General features: G+C 38.9%; 1 protein-coding gene across 1 annotated transcript; it reads left to right on the forward strand.

Moving 5' to 3' along the window:
* The first annotated feature begins 2,653 nt into the window (after positions 1–2,653).
* LOC143580076 (uncharacterized) lies at positions 2,654–3,166 on the forward strand. The gene has a single exon (XM_077063207.1). It carries the CDS (start codon positions 2,654–2,656, stop codon positions 3,164–3,166), a length of 513 nt encoding a protein of 170 aa, XP_076919322.1.
* Positions 3,167–25,211: the final 22,045 nt, after the last annotated feature.

The raw sequence follows: 25,211 nt of genomic DNA on the forward strand, positions 1-25,211 counted from the left end.
TAGATAGGTTTCAGGGACGAAACCTTTTCAAGGAGGAAAGACTTGTAGCATCCGCATTACAGAATAATAAATAAAATAAGTTTTATTTATATATATCGTGTGTTATTATTTAATTCTATTAGATAATAATGGTATGAAATGATAAGATTAGGGTGTTTCATGGACTTAGGATGATTATGGGCCTAAAGCCTATGGGTATAGAGCATTTAAAGTCCTTAACCCTCCCTAAAACCCTAAAACCCACATTCTTCCATCTTGCCTCCACACACTCAAAAAACACACAAACACCCTCCTCACATTCCGGCCAGACCTGAGCTCAAACCGAAACAAGATGCGTTAGGTCTTCACCTAAACAACAAGGATCGAAGCACTAATCCCATATCCAATCAGATCCGACGCAAGACCGGCTCCAAAACATTTCGTTTTAATTAAAAAGGATAAGAGTATGAGGTCGGTTTGCCATAAAACTTGGTATAATAGTCGATCGGACTGTAAGATGCAAGAAAAATATAAACTTAATGAGCCGCGAGTTAACGGGTGCGATATACGACGAACAGGTGATGTTCGGGCTATGTAAAAGCGATTAGACAAAGTTTTTATGGCTCAGAACCCATTGCAATGGATAAATCAGGCCATAAAGAAGGGTCACGGAGGAAAATGGCTGAAAAATGGTAAAAACGAAGAAAACCCCAAAACGGATCGCATACAGAAGGATCGCATCGCATAGCCATGCGATGCGATTCGTTTAAGAAATGCGATGCGATTCATTTTCCATGCGATGCGATTCATTTACTCCATGCGATGTGATTCAATTGTTCCATGCGATGCGATTCATTTGCTCCTGCGATTCGTTTGTTTCATGCGATGCGATTCAGTTGCCATGCGATGCGATTGGATACTCCATGCGATGCGATTGGATTGTTTCATGCGATGCAATTATATTACATCCGTGCGATGCGATTGGATTGTAATCCATGCGATGCGAATGTATTGCCTCCTTGCGATTGGTTTGTAAAAGACTCGTTTTTCTAATGAAGTTTTAATAAAGGCTTATTAGTGCAAATAAAATTTTTCCAAGATAACCTGGCAACTCAACCCCAGCTAGGGGCTCTGCCCATTGGACCCAGCTAGGGGCTGCCGACCCTAGACCCCGCTACCAGGATCGCTGCCACCGGACCCCCGTTCATTGGATACTTCACTAACCTAGAAGTATGATTTGTTTAGAAGTAGTTAATTAATACTTATAATTATTACACAGTTAGCCGTGCATAGCTAAGTAAGGATATTACCATTAACTCAGAGAGAAACCGACTACAGGTGAGTTCTAGCCCTTTTTCTGTACGATGTTTTCAGGGCTGTGTGCATACTACTATGTGATAGATAATACACTTACCTTAAGTGGTAAGTGTATGATACGTGTATGATTATGTATCGAATGTTATTACTATAGAAGGTTTATATGAATGATTATGCATATATATTTATATACATAACTAGAATATATGTAAAGTATGCATGTATGATAACGAATGCAATGTTGATTGACGAGACAGGTATGGTTGTATGGTTTTTCGAAACAGAGGGACCAAACCATAAGAATATATGAGTCAGAAGGGACCAGACCCTAATAATATCTTAGACAGAAGGGAGCAGACCCTAACAATATCTGTGACGAAGTGACGAGACCCTAATAATATCTGAGACAGAAGGGAGCAGGCCCTAATAATATCCGTGATTGTAGAGATAGAATAACTTATGATATACCGTAGGGAATTATGAAAGAAAGTATGTAAGTACGTAAGTATGTCTATAAGAATATATGAAAGAAGTAATACTAAGTAAAGTACACGTATCTTCGACACATATAAGTAAGAATAAGAATGTAATGTATGTTAACTGATTAACTAGAACTCACTCTGCGTAGCTGACTTTTAGTAGGCACGTAGGTGAATAGAATGAGGCAGGTTGCTTGAGGAGAGACATGTAGCAAATAAATGAAGACTGGCATCGAGAGAAAGAAGATTCACGTGTTGTTTATGTTTTTCGTTTAGACTTATGTATTTTGTTTTAAAACAAGTACTCATGTTTTGTAAGAATGTTTGATTATATATTCAGCGAATGGTTTTAATTAACTTTGATTATTGAACTATGTGAATGAGTAAATTCAACACCCGAATGTATGGCATCGGGATCGGGGCCTTAAAAGTTGGTATCAGAGCATAAGTTCGAGAGACGAGCTAGAACCAGTTGTTTTAACTGAAAATAATAAAAGTGAAAGTAAAGTTAACGAACCGGTTTTGAAGGATGGTACCAATAACTCTAAGGACAAGGGGAAGGTTAAAACCGTCCCCTATCCCGATGCTTTGTTGGCATCATCAAAGGTGAAGATGGCATCTAAACAGGGCCCGCAACAAGAAGAAATGTGGGAAACGATTAGACAGGTTAAAATTAGCTTTCCCCTTTTAGATGCCATAAAACAAGTTCCCGCCAATGCAAAGTATCTGAAAATTTTGTGCACACAGAAAATGAATCGAAAATTTCATAAACAGAATAATTTAACTGATAACGTGAGTGCAATTCTTTTGGGTGCTCTTCCACCCAAGCTACAAGATCCGGGGCGCCCATTATATCCATTCAGGTGGGTGATTTCAAAATGGCACGGGCACTCTTAGATCTTGGAGCTAGTATTAGTATCCTCCAAGGAAATCTATATGATCAGTATGACTTTGGTCCGCTTCGGGCAGCCGCCACCACGGTTGTTCTAGCCAACCCGACACCGAAACTTCCCCGAGGAATGCTACATGACGTTATCGTCAAGGTGGAAGATTTTTACTATCCAGTTGACTTTTCGTTTCTCGATTATGTTTCAGGGGAGAGAACCAAACAGCCCGCGGTTATACTTGGTGGGCCATTTTTGGCTACCGCAAATGCCAAAATTGATTGCAAAACAGGTACTGTTGACTTAGCATTTGGTAACCATAAGCTTAGATTAAACTTTTTCACACACATAAATAATTCTCTGGTCGATTATGAATGTTTTTTGGCTGATATTATTGACGAGTGCATTCTGTTATATGACTTGGTCGTGGATGCGAATGGCACATTGTTTGATAGGCTACATGTGGAAACAGATAAGCAGCTGGAAAAGGAGGAGAAGAAGTTGTAGGTTGCATATTTTAGAGGAGATCGACCCCCATGGTAGGTTCAGGTGGAATCGTTACTCGAGAAGATTGACACCGGGTTAAAACAGTCTTTACAAGAGCCACCGAAAGTGGATCTGATGGAGCTACCGAGGCATCTGAAATATGCGTTTTTTGGGTAAGAATGATACGTTTCCAGTTGTTATAGATTCTAACTTGTTTTTGGTACAGGAAACTACTTTGCTTGAGGTGCTGGTTGCGAACAAGGAGGCGATCGGGCGAACCATCGGGGATCTAAAAGGGACTAGTCCCTATATTGTTATGCATAAATTTTTTGATAGATTCGGATGTGAAACCCGCACATGACGCACCGAGGCAGTTGAACCCAAACATGCGGGAGGTCGTGAAGAAGGAGGTGCTGAAGTGGCTCGATGCAGGGATTATTTTCGCCATTTCTGACAGAATGCCTAACTCAGACAATACAGAAAAAGGCGGGCATCCAAGTCGTTAAGGACGACAGGTAAAGAGGTTGCCACCTGGCCGGTAACCGGGTGGCGTATTTGCAATGACTATCGAAAATTAAACGCGGGCAACATCGACAGATCACTTTCCGCTTCCGTTTATCAATCATATTGTTGAAAAGCTAACATGTCAGAAATTTTATTGTTTTTTAGACGGTTATTTAGGATATAACCAGATAGCTATTCAACCTGAGGATCAGGAAATGACCACGTTACCTGCCCGTATGTTACTATTGCGTTTAGGCGAATGCCATTCGGGCTACGTAATGCCCCCGCCACCTTCCAAAGGTGTTTGATGAGTATCTTTTCAGATATGGTGGGGGAGTATTTGTAAATCTTCATGGTTGACTTTTGATTTTTGGCAGATCTTGTCATGTTTAAATCAGCTTGAATGTGTTTTGAAAAGATGTGTTGAAACGAACTTGGTTCAAGTTATTTCTTTTGAAAAGATGTGTTGAAAAGATCTTTTGAGTCGTGTTTAAATCAGCTTGAATGGAATTGTGATGGGCCATGTTGTGTCAAGTCGTAGGATTGAGGTGGACTGAGCTAAGGTTCAAGTTATTTCTACTCTACCTCATCCGACGAATGTCAAGGGCATTAGATCATTTTTGGGGCATGTCGGGTTTTATAAACGACTAATTAAGGGTTTTAGTGATATTAACAAACGCTTATGTAATTTATTGTTAAAGGATGCCCCTTTTGACTTTAATGAAGAATGTGCTTAGGCCTTTGATATTTTGAAACAAAAACTGGTTGAAGCCCTAATCTTGCAATCACCCAATTGGAATTTACCTTTCGAAATAATGTGTGATGCGAGTGATTACGCAGTTGGGGCTGTTTTGGGTCAAAGGGTTGAAAAGACACCCGTTGCCATATACTATGCGAGTAAAACCCTCTCGGACACTAAGTTGAATTACATCACAACCGAGAAAGAGTTACTTGCGGTAGTATATGCTCAAGATAAATGCCATTCTTATATTTGGGGTGGTAAAGTAATTCTTTATTCTGAGCATTCGGCTGTCAGGTACCTCATGGATAAGAAGGACGTGAAACCGCGTTTAATTCGACGGGTTTTACTATTACAAAATTTGATTTGGGGATTCGGGACAAGAAGGGGATAGAAAACTTTGTTGCAAATCATTTGTCCCGGATTGTTATGGAAGACGGAGATCCGGACAGGCCCATTAACGAGTCTTTTCCCGATGAACAGATTTTGACGGTTTCCCAAAACCCACGGTTTGCACATATAGTTAATTTTAAAGTTGAACGTGACTTGCCGGAGCATTGGCCGAGGAGGAAAAGGAAGTATTTGATACCACAGTCGAAACAGTACATTTGGGATGGCCCGGATCTGTTCAAGATTGGAGCGGATAAGATGATTAGGCGATGCATTCCAGAGGAGGATGTCAGATTTGTGTTGGAACACGCATTCTTCCTCATATGGGGGTCACTTCAGTGGCCAGAAAACAGCTCGAAAAGTGTTAAGTAGTGGATTTTCTTGTCCAACACAGTTTCGGGATGCTCACGAGTTCGCGACACGTTATCTGAAGTGTCAACAACTCGGGAGTATTTCCAAGAGGGATGAGATGCCCTTGAAACCGAACCTTGTTATTGATATTTTTGATTTTTGGGGGATTGATTTCATGGGCCCATTCCCGAACTCTTACGGCAATTTATACATCCTAGTGGTCATCGACTATGTGTTTAAATGGGCTGAGGCGATAGCCACTAGGACCAATGACCACCTTGTAGTCTGTAATTTTGTTCAAAGCAACATTTTTTCGAGATTTGGAATCCCCCGAACTATTATTAGTAACGAGGGTGTTGGACTCGGTCTGCCCAAGACACATACTATTATTGATGTGGCTAGTACGTTATGATCCAAGTCGGGTCATACCTAATAACAAGCTAGACAACACCAATTATATTTGTTTATATATGATATAATCATAAGTAAATAAATATTGACACTTATGTTATTTGGAAAGATTCTAAATACAATATACTTGTGAAATGAATAAATCATATGAATGATTTATACTTTGAAAGAGAGCATTCCATAGTGTTACTTAAGATGGTTAAGTAACAATATGGAATGTTGTTACCTAGCATGTTACCTATAATATGTTATTGTGTATAACACAATATAAGTGTGTATAACACAATGTAAGTTATATGACACAATATAAGTGTGTATAACACAATGTAAGTTATATGACACAATACAAGTGTTTATGACACAATGTGAATATTTATAACACAATGCATATTTATAAAGTTTGAAAAATAATAATAATAAGAAAGGGAAGGAAGCCCCCCCCCCCTCTCTCTCTCTTTGCTTATTTTATTATTTCAAATAGTTAGTGGGTACATGCAAGGATTCTAATATGGCACCTTGGGTTGTGCTTCCAATGACTTCCTAACTCTCTCTCTCTCTCTCTCTCTCTCTCAAAGTAACACAATTACACATGAAATAAACTCCTCTCCTCTTTTCCTCTCCATTGGATTCGGCCAAAAGGGAAAAAGGCAAGGAAGAATGTGTTTTGAAGTGTAAATCCTAGCTACAAAGGTGTGTTGTCAGAGGCTTGGGGTATGCTAGCTTGAGGAGCTTCCATATTCAAGTTCTTGCCTTTCAATCATCCTTTCCTTTACCCGGTTTTGATTACTTGAAAGGTAGTCTTAACATGCATGGACTTTTAGTAACATGCATGTGCTTGTAAGTATGTATTTCGTATTTGGATCCGGGCTTGGATTTTGCTTGTATAAAATTGGTTTTATACACATCAAATTAACAAGATTTAAAAACTAATTTCCGCTGCGTTTTTCATAAAAATGGTGTTTTATGACTTTGATAATCTTGTTAAAACCCAACAGAGGGATTAAAAATTTTAAGTTTGATAAGTTTCTTAAATGATACGGGGTGGATCATAGACTTGAAACCCCTTATCATCCACAAACGACTGGACAAGTTGAGGTGTTGAATCGGCAAATTAAACAGATATTACAGAAAACCGTTCTGATGTACCAAAAGGATTGGTTAATGAAGTTGACCTATGCCTTACGAGCCTATCGAATCGCTTATAATACGCCGATCGGTACCACACCATATAGAATTGTGTATGGAAAGGATTGCCACTCACTAGTTGAGATTGCACAGCGTGCTTATTGGGTCACAAAGGAAGTTAATACTAGCTATGATGATGCAGGTAAAGCTAAGAAATTAATATTGTTCGAGATTGAGGAGTTACGAGATGAAGCATATGAGTGCGCATCGGCTTATAAGGCGATGCTGAAGAAAGTGTATGACACGAAGATTCGGTTGAAGAGCTTTGAAGTTGGTCAAAAGGTTTGGTTATACAACACGAGAATGAAACTCTTCCCGGGTAAGTTGAAGAGTAAGTGGACGGGCCCATTTGTGATAATTGGAGTATCACAGACAGTTTGAGATTGAGGATTTTGATGACCATATTTGACAAGTGGGCAATGGCTATCGGTTAAAGCCATATTTGGAGATGGATGACATACATAAGATGGACAAGGAATCGGTGAGTTTTATTGTGACCTCACCAATTTATGAAGATAATTGAAGAAACAAGGCGTTGTAGAGCTGTAGACACGCAATTCAGCGCTGACCGGGAGGCAACCCGAAGTTTGTAACTTTGTTCTCATTTATTTTCGGTTTGTTGAGTCGTATGTTTGATTGGTGTCTCGAGTTTTGTGCAGCAATTTCCAAGTGTGGTGAGGTTTGGGTGAAGTGTAAGTCATGAAGTTTCGGTAAGCGTTTGGTTAATTTCATGTCTTTCTAGGTACGTATTGCAAATTTTGACTTCGAAAACGTGTTCAGGTTGATGTCGGGATGTCGAAAAGTGGTCAGGTCAAAAAATGTCCGTGCCCGAAATCAGCCAAAACTTTCTGTTAACTGGACCCATCGCGCTACGTGATGGGCCTAGTTAACTCCCCATCGAGCTACACGATGGGGTTATGACACTCCTGGCGTCTGACGTCATCGCGTAGCGCGATGACGCCAGACAAACCCCGTCGCGTTACGCGAGGGAGTTGAGACCCTAATTTAATTGAATTGGGTCGCGTAGCGTGACCCAAGCCTTCTTAACCCATCACGATACGTGATGGGTCATGGATATCCGAAAAAAATGTATAAAACAGTCACCACCCACCACCTCCTCACTACCATTATCTTCTTCTTCCTTATTTTTCTCTCTACCACCGCCATACCGCCAACCACCACAACACCACTACCGTAATCATCAGTCATCATCATTTTCATCCTTTTATCATCATCATGATCATATACCATCATCATCCTACTACCACCGGAACCACTACTTCCACCGTCATCAACTACTCACTGTTACCACCACATTACATCCTCGTCCATTCACCACCACCATCACCTCTGTCCACCGCCGCCGCCCTACACCACTACTGGTCACCATCGTCCATCATCGTCATCTCAGTCTGGCACCAATCATTTCTTATTCAATTTTATATCCACTTGAGGTATGGTTTAATTGTCGGTTTGTTTTGGTTAGTTAGTTGGTTTGAGAGTTAACCCGAGATTTGGATTTGAATGTTGGATAGTCGGTTCGAGTCAGTCGGCTAATTGAAATGAGTGTGTTGTTTGTCAGGTTAGTAGTCAGGGTAGGTTTCGGTTGTATTTGTTTGTTGTTGCCGGGTTGGCATAATTTGAATTGAGGTAACAGTTTTTGGCAAGAATGATTTTAGTCGGGTCGTAGTTTAAATGTTAGGTTGCGGGCCGGGTTTTGTAATCCTAAAAAACAAAAGAAAAAAAATTATTTTAATATATGTTATTATTTTAATATAAAAATTATAAATAGAAATCTTTAAGTATTTTAATAAATAATATAATAATATTTTAATATATAATAATAGTAATAGTGACAATTTAATATAAATAATAACATTTTGTATTTTAATAATATTTTAACATATATATATATATATATATATATAATATTACTAATTAAATATATTTTAATAATATGGTTGGATTACAGAGCCCAAACCGTCTGATTAGTATGCAAACCGACTTAGATCCGTTTGTTGCACGTTTTTCGAGGCGTCAATCGAGTATGTATGTTAGAGTCAGTCTGTGTTCGTTTAATTGTGTTGAGTCTCGTGTATATCATGTGTTTATCGAGTTTCGGGGATTTAGTTGTTCGCTTGAGCGTTAATTGATTTTGTGTTAACTCGCCGATACTCAATCTCCATTCGGGAGGGTACACCTGGCTTTATGACTTTGTATATAGGATATCCCCGAACTTTGTCGATTTTATTTTAATATTTTATTGTTATTTTGTAGCTATGTTAGATGTACCTGGATCTTCCAGCGCCGCCAGCACAAGCGGCCGAGGTAGAAACCGCCGGGCGCAGGACGACGTGCTTCCGATGTTGCTCCACGGGGTGCGCCAGATACCCTAGCCCATAGTACGACCGCCACAGGCCATCAGGTACGATGGTAACGAGTTGCCTATTCCTCCCGATACGGTTCAAGAGGACCTCATTGGAGACGTCCTCCAGACCCCCCATACGGGGCTTCTGTTTGTACCATTGTTGGAGGAGTAGACCATGTATCGCCATTTCGTGGCGATGCAGCTTCTCCTTCACCGTAACGTTGACTGGACACTTCTTCGTGCAATGGGCCAGGAGGGGTGGTCCGGGAGCTTTTAAGAGCTCGGTGGGCTCAGGCCCTCACGTGTGACTCGACGCAGTACGTCGTGCTCAAACGTGAGTTCTTTCCATATTTAGAAATGTGCCCACCGACTTCTTCGAGCTGTACGCAGTTTCATTCGCTCTTGGCCGGCGGACGTTCGAGATGTCCGTCCCGGACTTCGCCATGTGCACCGGCCTTTACACACCGGAGTAGGTTCTGAACCTAAAGCTCATCCCGAGCATCCGGGGTTATACTCTACGGTCCTAGCAGAACCGTGAGTTCTGGTTGACCGAGGCCCAGCTGGGCCAGTTTTGGGCCACGACAGCGGACGGGACCACTCGAGCACAGCTGTTGAGTTATCTATTCAGGACCTCGTCCACCGCTACCTTCACCGTGTAGTTGCTTTCACCATCGTTGGCCGCCACTCCGGCAACGAGAAGTGCAGCAACTCCAATCTTCTTTGTTTGCTATTGATCATTAGTGGCTGGGATGTCAATATCGCGACGCTGATTCTCGTGTCGTTCTCACGTAGCCGCAGCTGGAAGGGTCAGTCAGCCTATCTCTCGATGGGTCCGTATATTACCCGTCTTGCTGAGTGCTTGGGGTTGTTCGACCGCTATCCCCATTATTATTTTACCCCAGGACCTGCCACAGACCCATATACATTGAAGGATAGCCGGAAGGCCGAGATTTGCGAGTTACTTGATCCACCTACCCTAGTCCCCGTCTGATAGGGCCCACAGACACCACCACCTCTAGGAACAGAAGCGGCTGTCGCGATTCAGATGGGCATACCTACTCATCGAAAATCCGTTATAGTCCCCCGCATCATGAGGCCACAACATCAGTATCCTCTCCGACAGCCACAGCAGCAGCCGCCGCCAGTTACACGTTACATAATCTATCAGTAGCAACTGGCGATGCAGACGAAGATGCGGGCCTACATGGCCCGCCAGGTCGATTATATCCGCATTTTATTTATTCATTTGTAGGTATCGATCCCAGCTGCACTACAAATACATCAACATGCTGGAGAACAGGCAGTGGCAGAGGGCGCAGATGTGGGTGGTGCAGAGCAAGGAGCAGATCAGCTTGCCGCTGCAGGTGGTGGAGCATCTACCTGGTGAGCCATCTTAGATGGAGGAGTAGATCACAGCAGATGATGGTTACATTTTTGGTTATTTTCCCTTTTATTTGTTTTTATTATCATGGTTTGTATTGTATTATATTATATTATATTTAGGAAAATTTGTACGGGTAACATATGTATATATATCTTCTGGTGATTGTCTGCTATATTTCACATTTCATATTTGTATATTTGTGTTGTATGTGGAACTTTGTGGGTGTAGTTCACTATAAGCCCTCACGAGACATCACTCGTCCACCCGGGCTACCAGGGGATTTAAAGTGCTTGTTGCATACGCTAAATGCAACCGTGATTCCTACGAAAGTGGGTTAGATATTTTATCATTTTTAACTGATTTAAAAATATTTATTATAAAATTAACTAATTCGGCTCGGTAATGATTTTTATAACATATTTTATAACGTCTCGAGATTTTTGCTGATTTAGTTGGACGGTATTGGTTGTTGGTGGAGACGAGTGTCACGAGTGTTGTTGAGAGTTTATGGGCCATGATTAGCATTGCATTTTCATTCATAGCAGGTGATTTTAGTTTCAAAATTTATTTTGTTATTTTTAGTTTAAATGTTAGAAGTGTAATTGTATAATTTTAGTTTTAGGCCCATCACATTAGTGCCCCGAGTTTTTAAATTGTTAAACAGTCAATTTAAACCTCGTCTCTCAAATTTTAGTTAATTGTTTTAAAATTTTAGCATTGAGGACAACGTCAACCTCAAGTGTGGGGACGAGGGGGGGGAATTGAAATTTTTAGCCCAATATTACCTCGAAGAGTATTCAGAAACCAAAGTTATTAACTGTTAATTATTGCTATTAATGCCAAGTTAGAGGTTTTTGGTAATGGTTGATTTTTCAGCTTCTCGATAGTTTTCCCGACAATTTTTTTCAAAATGAGAAGTTAAAATGAAATCGTTTAGGCAGGGATAACGAGTCAAGGGGACAGGTATACATGTTCCATATCGGCAACCCTTATTTCCAGACATTTTGTGAGATTAGCCCCTATACTTCATACACATATTATATAATAAATATAAAACATGCCTTGTCATTATTTGAGGGAAACCGGTATGTTTTACAGAATTATAACTTGCTTGTTATATGCTTATCGAGATCTTAATACCACCACCTGTATGGAGATTAGGACTTTAGAAAACCCGTTTCCGTACATAATTCCCTACTAAATAAAATTCCTTAGCCGACATTATCCTTTAAGAGCCCATTTGGACCTTTTCCCTTTTCATTTACTGAACCTACATTACACACCGATTCAGCCTTGGCCTTTACTTATATCTTTACCCGTGTGATTAAATCCAGTTCGTTATCGAGTTGTATATAATCAGAAGAGTATGTAAATAGGTGAACGTCAGAATTGTAATTATTTATGAGTGTTTTGTATTGCTATTAAAAAAATCAACAAAAAGCCAAAAAGAAGTTATCAATTATTGCATTTAGTTGTAAATAGCAGTCTATAGTGCAGAATAGTTCGTTTGTATTTAAGTTTGTCTGTTTATGGAGTTGTATAACTAGGTGTAACACCCCTGCTAAAAGCGGAAACGCCTGAGTATGATCTACAGATTGCTCAAACACACGTGGTACTATTATGTGACCATAATATCATTAATTCATTAAAAGCATTCAAATACACAAAGTTCAAAAGTAATCGTAAATAAAAAAATCAAATTGTTCAACAACTCCATTTTTATCTTTATTCTAGACTAGCGTCTTCCATAGGTAATTCAGCCTCTAATCAAAGCACCTGTAGCATGCATATAAAATAAAGAGTCAACTACAAGTAGTTGGTGAGAATCATCACAGTTTGTTATAATACATAAAAAAGCATACAATTCTATGAACCGTGTGATCAACGCAAGTAAAGTCCTTTCCAATTGGTAACAACCAACGTACTCGGGATTTCGCACAACGCACCCAAGGCCCTTTTCCAGTTGAGGCTGATCAATGTACTCGGATAGCACAACGCACATAAGGTCCTTTCCAGTTTGTGACAACCAACGTACTCGGATAGCACAACGCACATAAGCAAGTAAACACATAAGTTCATAATGCGAATTGTAGTTTGAATAAGTAGTAATAGAAATCGTTTATATATGATTTGCATACTACCCCTAAAATGTAAAAACGTTTAAAAAGGCGGTGTGAGAAACTCACCTCGAAATCGAAGACAAACTTGTAATAAAAGCTTGAAGTGCAATAACGAAATCGAAGCAACTGAACATCTCGAATTATAAAATAAATAATACAAACAACTAACTAACAGGATTAAAAAAGTCGTAAGTACTTGGTTAACGGGGTATTACATTATATTTTATGGGATTTAAGGCACTTTGATATAATATTGTTTTAACGGAATTTTAACGAACTATTTTAATATCATTCGATTAATAATCCATTATTAATATGGGAATTTTATCTTGAACAAATATAACTATGTTAACGAAGTAAGGTTAAAGATTTAAATAAAAAGGAATGCTATCTTTAACTATTCAACAAATTAACATTATGATTTCGTTTAATTTATAATTATTTAAAACAATTTAATATTCAAAGAAAGGCCTTAAAAATATAAATATTTAAGACCTGACCCGGGTTCGAACCCGGGTCCTTAGGTCAGATACACATGAGTTAACCAGATGAGCTAGAAACTTGAGTTGGTAAACTTACAAAAACATGATAACATAAACAACTTCAAGTTCATCATCTTCATCCTCAAACTCTAGATTTCAATTCTTTTAATTCGTCCCCTATTTGGTGAAATTAGTTTGGGTGTTTTGTTTGTTGGCTAAAAATGAATTGAATCCATATGAAAAAAATACTTGCTAATGTTCTTATTTGATGGAGAGCCATGTTTGACCGGAAACAACTTCGATGGAAAATTTCTGAGTTCTAGGGAGTATTTTAGGTGAATATAAAGATTGGGACAAGTTTAGTAGAAGTTTTAGGATCTATATAGCGTTAATTGAAACAAATATCGATTAATCGTGTTAATTACATTCGGTCGTTTTTTCGGTGAATGTTACTGAATTAACTCTACGTTTTGGGCGTTATAATACAATTAATATATTGGTTATTGTTCATTAACAAAGTCTACACACATCACAACGGATTAATTGCTCAAAGAACAAGATAAAGGGGGAGTTTGGGGCCTCGCCATAGCCATTAGGGTCACCGGACGTTTTTCCGGTCACTGGATTAACGTGCCAGGGGTGATATGTTATATTATTAATATATTTTGAAAATGCTACCATATGAAGCTTCAACTTTCAATAACCTTTTAAACTGAATTAAAACAAAATTACATTTTTACCCTTGGACTTTGAAAGGTTATTAGTTCGTTAAAGGCATATATAATTTGGATTATTTTCGTAATATACCCGAAAAAGTTTGCAAATCGTTTAACCTTAATAACCACTTTAGATCCCGGAGTTGTGAAAATCGATCAAAATAAAAAGAACACGAACGAACAATAACTTAGATTCTCATGAATAATATATTAACGAATAACGTTAAACACGAATACAAAGGAACGACAAACTGGTCGGTTTAACGAAATATAAGTGCGAATTCATATTCAAATAAACGTTAACCAATGCCATACATCACGAAACTTGAGAATATTAATAATAATGTGTGTGTGTGTGTATACAAACAAAATCAAAAATTCGATATGGGTCGAGCTTTCGAGTTTGAAAAGTAGCAAATGCTACACTAGGTTTCATTTACCTTAGTCACTAAATATGCCTAATCCGCACCCAAACCTAAGCCTCAGCAAAACCTTTAGTTCGAGTCTTTATGCAACCGGTGGGTAATGGGTGGAGATAAGACTGACTTACAAGTATATTAAGTTGTAACTCATATTTGGTATTTGAGGGCAGAGACATATACTGGCACATCTTTTGCTAGTCCAGATATTAAACCGAGAGGATGTTGATAGTGTGAGGGGTATGAACATGTATGCCTTAACTGGAAACAAAATACACTTGTCTTGGCGGTTCTATAGTTTTGTTGTAGCATTAACTGTAATTGTGGGTTGTCAGTCTTTAAAGTGTCAGTCTGGAAAACTGTGTATGACCTTAAACCTTGCTAGTATTAATGGTGATAATTGATTGACTTATGATGGAGTTTTATGTTTGCTTTAGAGTTTTGCTTGAGGGCAAGAAAAAGATAAGTGTGGGGATGTTATGTTTGGTCTATTTGTCTATAGTTCAGTTTGTTAGTTTAGTTGTTTTAATCGTTTATTATAGGAACTTTGGTACTTCATACGTGTTTAATGTATTTCAGGTCACAAGTGCTTAAAGTGATTAATTCGGACCTGTATGAGCACGGGATGAAGACCTAGGATGTCTAGCACGTGAAACAAGAAGGACAAATGGTTTAGCTGGTGAAGCAGCCCATGCTACACGGTGGGGGGTGAAGAGGGGGCATCGCGCTACACGATGCCCTTTAATATTTTTAAATGTGTTGACTTTTTGTCGATCGCGCTATTTGATGGACCAGAAAGAACACCCATCGCGATACGCGATGGGTCCCACAAACGGAAAAGTTTAGGGTTTTTATTTTATCTCGTTTTGACAACCCTAATGGGAATTAAGCAGTTTCTGGCAATTTTCAGAGCAACAAAAGGAGAAAACCATCATTCCCATTATATCTAGGCCACACTATGTTCCATATAATCTAAATCGAAGACCGAGAGATGACGAATCGCGGCTAGTTCCTTCAAATTATACCGGGATGTATAGTTTGTAATCTTTCAGTATTTTTCTCATGTACTAGAACAATAATTGTAATTATCTTTTTGTTAATCTATGAATATTGATGTTTAGTATGTCCGTGCATTTAGTCGGTTTAGGTTTTTGTCGATCAAAATGATTAGTTTGTCGGTTGCTATAATAATTGCTCGTAGGGTTGTGTTGACTAGTTAATTGCAAGAAAGCATACAATTGCCCTTAGTTGAGTCACCCTAGCAGGGACCGTTTGATAACCAGTGTCATGTGTTAGCGATTGTGGATAACTACGGTTTAGCTCATTAATTAATCTTTAGTTGACTTAGGATAATTAATCTGTTAGGTTGCATGAGAATACTGTTTATTGCTTACTTGGATTTCCGGGTGTGATTTGTTTTGTTTATTGCTTGAATCTTTGCTTAAGTTACTTGTTTAATATTAAACCAAATTATTTGCTAGTGTGATCAGCACTTTTGATAGTTTACTTCATAATTTAGGAATCGATTTCACATTGCATTGACCATATACTCCTCGTAGTTCGGCACCCTACTTACCCTAGCTTGTTTCGGTGATTAGGAACTGGATTTAATTGTTTTTTACTAGATAGCGACAGTCTAGCATCGTAACATCATATATAAGCACAAATAAATAGATAACATCCATAGATTTAAACAAAACATGGTGTTGAAACAAACATCCACATCATAAGTTTCAAAAGATTAATGTTTTGATGCCAAGAAGTTAGATTAGATGTTCTTGGTAACGACAATAAGTTTCAAAATACCATTGTCTTTGTTGTAGTAAAAAACACAAAGTTCATCATTTTTAAGACCATTTGCTTAAGGAAACTTTACCCAATCATGAATCCTAAATCTCTTATTACCGTGAACACGAACCTGAGTAGGAAATTCAATGCATTCACAATTCGTCATGACCAAATCTCTGTTCATGTATAATTCGTTCTTCCTTGCAAAATCAACTGGAATAAGCTCTAAACAAAAATAAGAATGAATTAAGTTTAATACATGCGTTGAGTAAAGAAGTAAATCACGTGGAAGAATAAAATAATGTTTGATCTTACCCAACGATAATGAAGAACCATATCAAGAACAGTAGGAGTAGCTTCATCACAATCATCATCAGAACTCAGTTTCCTTACCTCAGCATCAGCCAGTTGTGCATTATGTTCTTCACCTTACATAAAAAAATGGAGTAACAAAATTTAACAAAATACCTACATAATTAAATTTAACAAAAACAGATTAATAAAAATACCTGCAGTACCATCAATTAAACCACAATTACCAAATACCATTACATTTGAATCATCAATGTAGTTAGGATTTTTGTGTTCAGGTGTTGGTGAAAGATGGGGTGTGCTAAGTAGAGCACCATGACAGTCAAATAACCACCATTACTAATTACCACTCGGCATGTTCCATCGCTTTTGATCGAGGTGTAAGACCGTAGATAAGGCAAATTACATATTTGGCAAATGACATATCATATTGAACTTTTCACTATGAAAAGTAAGTTAGGAATATATGAACTTTCTTCATCATTATGTTCTTTAACTTAAACTTACATACGTAAAGACCAAGATAGCTAATTGAGCTACCTAAACTATTAAAGTATAAATTACTTTATAAAACATTTAGAATACTCACTATTCTATATAAATCAATATTTAATTTTATTTTCATATAATCATTATTTTATACAATCTAATATATAATTTGCTCATTACTTTATACAAACAGTATCAATTTAAGACGAAGGAAAAAAAAAGGCGGTTCAATCGTTCATTCTTACGGCATGTTTGAGTTTATGGAAGACAAAGAATAAGAGCATCCACAATAATGCCCGGATATCGATTAATAGAATCAAAGTAGAGATAAAACGGCTCACTTTCTTATGGATGAAAAATAGGAAGAAAATAGACGGGATAGATTAAAAAAATGGTCCTTGTTTTCAATTTGAGTGTTCTTTTGCAATCTCGATATGTATGTTGTAATTCGGTGTTCTATGGTACAAAGCTATTTGGCTAGCAACTTGCTACTCACTTGAATCATAGTAATAAAAGTTGGATTTTCAAAAAAACAATAATAATAACTTAACAGTTATATGAAGCAAATTAAATATGATTATAGTATTTTACTTTTTTAATAAACAAAAATAATGATGCTTAAATGTCCTAATCATATTCAATCCTAGCTTAAATTTCACTCATAATTCTCTAATCTTCATCTCATTCATCCTAGTTATCCATGAGTCATAGGTCAAAATCATTTTGACAAAAAGGTTATAACTTAGAGAAGACGGCTATTTGTGGCTTTAGTGAGATTGGTGGTTACAAAGAATGTTCACTTGACAGGTTGGGGTGTTCTTGTCTAGCGAATAAGATATTGTTGGTGGTTATAGGCGGTGGTGGTTATAGGCGGTGGTACTGGGATCACACATTGTGTTTTTTTTTGTTTGAAGAGCTTAGAGAGAGATCAAGATCAGGTGATTACGAAGATGGTGATTGCAGGAGGTTAGGTGGTGAGTTGGGGTGGAAGAATTTCAAGAGAAAGATAACTTTTATTCTTTTAGCTTTATTCATTAAAATGTTTTTTTTTTAAATAAATTGGTAAGAAGACCAATTTGTCTTCGTTTGACCGGCTTAACCAGAAAAACTAACCGGGTTAGGGTCAAATGACAAATGCAGTTAGATTTGTAAACGTAAAGATTAAAACGGATCAATTTTAAAGATAAAAGACAGGGATTGAAGTTAGATACAAACACAAAGGACAATTTCTATAATTATGTTTTTGTGAAATAACCGTTTAATCATCAATAAATTATTTCACATGTTATGGGTCTCACCAAACCCTAATAGCCCTTAAGTGGGTTATAACATCTTATTTGTTTGTGAAACACTTTCATCACCAAGCCCTAATTTAATTTCTCTCTTTTACATATTCTCCATCGTCGGTCTATCCTCCGCTTCACCGATTAACTTCCGATTATCACCCACCATCGTCAACCTCTCCTCTCATTCATCAACCACCATCGTCATGTACATCAACTGCCTCTTTTCATAAGACAAATATATATGTTCATGTTTGTTCATTTAAAAAAATTAACATGTTCTTTTTCGTTTATGTTCGTTCATTAAAAATCTAAAAACTTACGTATCTCAATTGAAAGAGCCCAAACGTTAATAAAGTACAATGAACGTAATAAACTAATACATACGTATGAAATCAAAACAAAACTACTTTAAAAAATAAAACAAATCTTTAAAAAGTATAAAATAGCAAAACAATTAAAAATAAAAACCTAAATAAATCCCCGTAACACGGAGAGTCAAACTAGTATGTATAGATATATATATATATATATATATATATATATATAAAGGATAAAATACAATAATCCTTTATCGTATATTACGTACGCGACACTTCTAACCGTTGATTTTCAGAAACCCAAAATCACAATTACATTAATCCTCTCGTCGGCAAACTCAGCTCCGTTTCCGAACAAACCCGCACCCAATCCTTTTGTGAGCTCTGCATCATCTCCAAAAACGACCTCGAAAGTCTCCCTTTAATCGCCGCCGCCATTCTGCTCTCCGGCGCCATCAACAATTTGAAATTGGAGCCAATTGATCGGTTAATCTTTGAAATTGATTCAATTAATCATCTATTTGAAGCTTCAATCGATCAATTTTGAGTTCTGGAAGATGGGTTTTTAACATTGAACGTTTAAGATTTGAACTTGTTAGTAGAACGTATTAGTAGAACGTATTAATAGAATGTATTAGCAGAATGTATTAACAGAAAGTATTAGCAGAACGTATTAGAAGAACGTATTAGCATAATGTATTAGGGTTTGAGGTTTTATTTGCAGGTAACGAACATTTTTAGGGTTATATAACTCAATTAGTTTGATATCGACCTGCAAATTAGTTTAATACCGATCGACGGTTGAATTATATTGATATGGATGGATGCTCGATGAATCAATTGATGAATTTTGAAGAACAGGGATTTGGGGGAATTGAATAATAGATTTGAGGAGTACAGTTGGACGTTCTGGATGGAAATATCCTTTTGATAACTGGCGTATCGTGGCGTATAATTGTATTTAAAAATTTAATCGCGTATAATTGTACGTTCTAGATACTCGTGTACGTAATGTACGATAGTGTATTAGCGTACGTTAACCGCCCCCTATATATATATATAAGCATAATTCGAAAACCCTCTTGAGTTGAGAAAACCCGTGAAAACCCTATGTAACATCGGTTTTTTTTTCTTTTTTTTTTGTTTGTTACATGTAATATATGTTGTTACATTTAATACAAAACATCGAAAACATAAAAAAATGTTTTGCTATTTTTTTACATTTTTTTAGTAATTTTTATATATGTTTTCAAGAGAGAGAAAATGTAAATAAACTTTTACAATTTTTTATTAACTTTAAATGTGGACCACTGGATTTAATCTTTAATTAAAAACATGTGGTTGAGAATGAGTTTCTAGAGTTTTCACAACTCAAGTGGGTTTTCATTTTATACTTAGCCTATATATATATAAACTCACTTGAGTTGTGAAAACTCTAGACACCCATTCTCAACAATATGTTTTTAATTAATGTTTAAATCTTGTGGTCCACAATTAAAGTGAATAAAAAATTTAAATATAAATATAACTTTTTCTCTCTCCTGAAAACATATATAAAAATTAGTAAAAAAATATTAAAAAATAGCAAAACATTTTTTTTTCCGATGTTTCGATGTTTTGTATTAAATGTTACAACATATATTACATGTAACAAAAAAAAACGATGTTACATAGGGTTTTCGCGGATTTTCACAACTCAAATGGGTTTTTATATATATATATATATATATATATAAACAATAATAACAAAGGATTAACAGTAAGTCGGTAAGTGATCAATACCTATTAAATTAAAATACGTTTGATATAAAAATAAAAAGAGAAGATTTGATAATTAATAAAAAGATTTTGTCATTATTGAAGCCAAAATCAGACCGTTACCGAACGGAAATACGCGGCAAACACTTCATCTACCTGGTTAAATTTAACTAATTAACGTTGTGAAGAATTCAACCTTAATTCTACCTCTACTTTATTTTTGATAAATTGCAATCTGGTTTTCGATTATTTTATTCATTCTGGGTTCTTTCTTATTCTTTATTTTGACTTTAATTTGTGAAGTCAAAGGAGATAGGAAGAAGATGGTTAATAACAGAAGAACTCTGGGTGTTGTCATCAAGAAAGCTTTATCACAGTATGTGTTTGATAATTTATATAAATATTTAAAAAAAATGATTTTTTAATCATATAGTTTTGCTAATATTTACTGTTGTCTGATCTTTAGGACAAATGATAACAAGCTTATTAGCAAATATTGTGTGAATATTTGTAATTATAGTATTCAGCATATTCTTAGGCATAATATTGTAATTATAGTATTCAGCATATTCTTAGGCATAATAGTTACCATAGATTGGTTCCCTTCCAAAGTTATCGGATATCATTGTATTATAAATTGCAATCTCAATTAATAGAATATTCATTCAGTAAATTATTATCATTCTTATATGGTATCATAACCTCCGATCCTATTTTACCTCTTTTTCTTCCTACCATGGACGCCACCCTTCACCCCGCAATGGCTGTCACAAACATCAAGAATATGATCCCTCTCATTCTTGAAGATGAATCCTCACACTTCACCACCTGGACCGCTCTCTTCGAAGTCCACTGCCGTGCTTATCAGGTGTACGAACACCTGCTGCCCCGCACACCAGCACCCGTCCCACCTACTTCCTCGTCAGCCGAAGACATAGCCAAGGCCCTCGCTGCCAAGGTTGCGGCTGATGCTCTCTGGTCCCGCCTAGACGCACTCGTTTTGCAGTGGATCTATGGCACCATCTCCAAACCTCTTCTCCATATTATTCTGATTCCCGGACAGACCGCTTACGAAGCCTGGCTCGCAATCGCAAACCACTTCAATGACAACAAGAGTACTCGTCAAATTCTTCTACAACACCAATTCTCAAACATACACCTTGAATCGTTTCCGAACATGGCTGCCTATTGTCAACATGCCAAACACCTGGCCGATCAATTGAACGGTGTGGGTGCCCCGGTTGATAATCAACGTTTGGTCTCGCAACTCCTAGCCGGCCTCACCGAAGCATATGAGAGCATCTCCACGGTGTTACAGAATCGTGACCCCTTGCCAGATTTCAGTGAATGTCGCTTCTCACTATGGCCGAATCCACGAAGAAATCAGTCTCCGCCAGGGCAGCGGCCTCTTCGGCCACCGCCCTTGCTGCAACCACCGTCTCACAACCTCCTGTCGCCGCCTCCTCGTCTACTCGCAGCCGCGGGAACAGCCGACCAAGAAACCGGGGACGGGGTACCAGCCGTGGGGATCGCTCCAACACCAACCACCCTCAACACCCCTACATTGTGTTCCCGAATTCGTGGACGGCCAGCCAATGGAGTTCGCTTATGCAACACAGCCCACCACCCGGCACCACACCATGCCCTTACCCCTCTGCTCCTCGGACCAATACCTCCTCGGCTGGCATTTTGGGTGCAGCCCCGGCTCAGGCATACACCGCCACTCTTTCTCCTACTGACATCCAGCAGGCCTTGTATGCTCTGTCACTAAGCCAGCCGGATCCAAATGGTGTTATGGATACTGGTGCTTCTAGCCATATGAAAACGCCTCAAGGTACGATCTCCCCGTCTTCTTTTAATACTTGCACTTCTAAATTTATTGTAGTCGGAAATGGTATGACCATTCCTGTGATTGGCCAAGGCAACCTAACCCTCCCACCTCCCTTCCCATCATTTAAATTAAACAATGTCCTATTTGCCCCAAATCTTGTCAAAAACCTTATTTCTGTCCGCAAACTTACTACTGATAATTTATTGTCCATAGAATTTGACCCTTTCGGTTTTACTGTGAAGGATCTCAAGACCAAGGCGCCCCTCCTACGATGCAATAGCTCGGGCGACCTATACCCACTGACTGCTCCTCTCCCGCTCAAAACCACCCCTACAGCTTTTGTGGCCACCACTCAAGACCGTTGGCATCAACGCCTTGGGCACCCGGGCTTCTCAACTTTGCAATCGTTGCCTTTATCTTTTTCTAGTATATCTAATAAATATGACAACACTTTATGTCAAGCATGTGTTTTTGGTAAAAGTGTTCGATTTCCATTTTTTGATTCTTGTAATCGTACTAGTTTGCCGTTTGACATTATACACAGTGACCTGTGGACCTCCCCCGTGCCTAGCACCGGGGGCCACCGGTATTATGTTTTGTTTTTAGATGACTTCACTAATTTTCTATGGACATTTCCCCTCACCCACAAATCACATGTATTCTCTGTTTTCTCAATTTTTAACACCTACATAAATACCCAATTCAATGGTAAAATAAAACAGTTTCAATGCGATAATGGCAAAGAATACGACAACAACGCGTTTCATAACTTTTGTCGTCAAAATGGCATGCATTTTCGCTTCTCTTGCCCCTATACCTCGTCTCAAAACGGCAAGGCTGAGCGTAAGATTAGAACAATTAACAATATGATACGCTCACTCCTTGCTCAATCCTCCATGCCACCCGCCTACTGGCACTTTGCTCTTGAAACCGCCACTTATTTATTAAATATTATTCCAAACAAACACCAACAATTTCTATCTCCTACCACCCGCTTATATGGATGCGACCCCACTTATGAGCACCTTCGCGTGTTCGGGTGTCTCTGCTATCCGTTACTACCATCCACCACCATTCACAAACTCGCCAACCGTTCTAAACCTTGTGTCTTTCTCGGTTACCCCCCACATCACCGTGGGTACCGTTGTTTAGACCTCACCACTAATACCATTTTTGTGTCTCGTCATATCCAATTTGAAGAGACCATCTTCCCGTTCGCCACCACCCTACCCTCCGCCCCCACTTCCTATGACTTTCTTGACACTCCTTCCAACCCACTGTTGTGGGATAACTTCACCTTCACTTCTCCGGCCCTACCGCATACTCCTTTTGGCCCCCCAAGCCCAAATCGGCCCACCTCCTCTACACCTCACCACCGTACGGCCCAATCCCCCTCTACTCCACCTTCGGCCCCTCAACCAGCCCACACTCCACACGCCCAACATGCCCATAACTCCCCCCTAGCCCATACGTCCCCAACCCCCACCTCAACTGCCCCTCCGAACGAACCACCACCACCTCCAGCCCACACCATGCGCACCCGCTCCATGGACGGTATCCACAAACCCAAACACCCATTTAACCTTCATACCACCACCGTCGTTCCTATACCCAACTCACCACAGGTTGCCTTGTCCTCGCCTGAATGGCAACATGCCATGAATGACGAGTTTAGTGCACTTATTAAAAATGAGACTTGGGAGTTAGTTCCTCGTCGGCCTGATATGAACGTTATTCGGTGTATTTGGCTTTTTAAACATAAGTTTCGTTCGGATGGTAGTTTGGAGAGGTATAAAGCCCGTTTAGTTTGTGATGGTCGTGGTCAGCAGGTTGGTATTGACTGTGGGGACACTTTTAGTCCGGTGGTTAAACCGACGACCATTCGCCTTGTCCTTACATTGGCTCTCTCTAAGTCCTGGTCCATTAATCAGTTGGATGTTACCAACGCATTTCTTCACGGTAATTTGGAAGAAACTGTCTACATGCACCAACCTATGGGCTTTAGAGATCAACGTTTCCCTAACTTTGTATGCAGGCTCAACAAATCGCTTTACGGTTTAAAACAGGCTCCACGAGCCTGGTATCAAAGGTTTACTGATTTTGTATTACTGCAGGGTTTCACACAGAGCAAGTCTGATACTTCTCTGTTTATCTATCACCATGGACAGGACACCGCCTACTTACTTCTATATGTAGATGACATCATCCTCACTACATCTTCTGAGGCCTTACGTACCCGCCTCTTGCGTTCTTTATCTGGAGAGTTTGCCATGAAGGATTTAGGACCATTGACTTACTTTCTCGGTGTTTCTGTTACTCGCAACGGGGATCACATGTTCTTGTCTCAGCAGTCTTACGCCCGGGACATTATCCATCGGGCTGCTATGGATTCTTGTAAACCTGTTGCAACCCCAGTTGACACCGGCTCCAAACTTGGGAACGCATCATCTTCTCCATTTCATGACCCCACTCTGTACCGCAGTCTGGCAGGTGCTCTGCAGTATCTTACCTTCACTCGTCCTGACATCTCTTATGCCGTCCAGCAGATTTGCATGCACATGCATTCACCATCTGATCATCATTGGGACGCACTTAAGCGTATAATCAGGTATTTACAGGGTACTACGGAGTACGGTCTCTCGCTGGCTCCTGCTCCCAATATATCTCTTCGGGCATACACTGATGCTGACTGGGCAGGTTGCCCCGACACTCGGCGGTCTACGTCCGGTTACTGTGTCTACCTTGGTGATAGTCTGCTCTCTTGGTCCTCCAAACGACAACCAACCGTCTCGCGTTCCAGTGCCGAAGCCGAGTATCGAGGCGTTGCCAATGTGGTTGCTGAAATTTGTTGGATCCGAAACTTGATGCTGGAATTAAATCAACCGCTAACAAAGGCCACCCTGGTTTACTGCGACAACGTCAGTGCTATTTACTTATCTGGTAACCCGGTTCAACACCAGCGCACCCAACACATTGAGTTGGACATCCACTTTGTTCGGGAGCAGGTACAACGGGGGTGCGTTCGCGTGTTGCATGTCCCCTCCCGGTACCAAATAGCAGACATCTTTACCAAGGGTTTGCCTCGTGTTTTGTTCGATGATTTTCGATCCAGTCTCAACGTCCGACAACCTCCCGATTCGACTGCAGGGGTGTATTAGCAAATATTGTGTGAATATTTGTAATTATAGTATTCAGCATATTCTTAGGCATAATATT

The sequence above is a fragment of the Bidens hawaiensis genome, unplaced genomic scaffold (genome assembly GCF_021521415.1).
Source record: "Bidens hawaiensis isolate Kalapana, Puna unplaced genomic scaffold, B.hawaiensis_p1.1 tig00030216_1, whole genome shotgun sequence".
In the NCBI taxonomy this organism is placed as follows: domain Eukaryota; kingdom Viridiplantae; phylum Streptophyta; class Magnoliopsida; order Asterales; family Asteraceae; genus Bidens; species Bidens hawaiensis.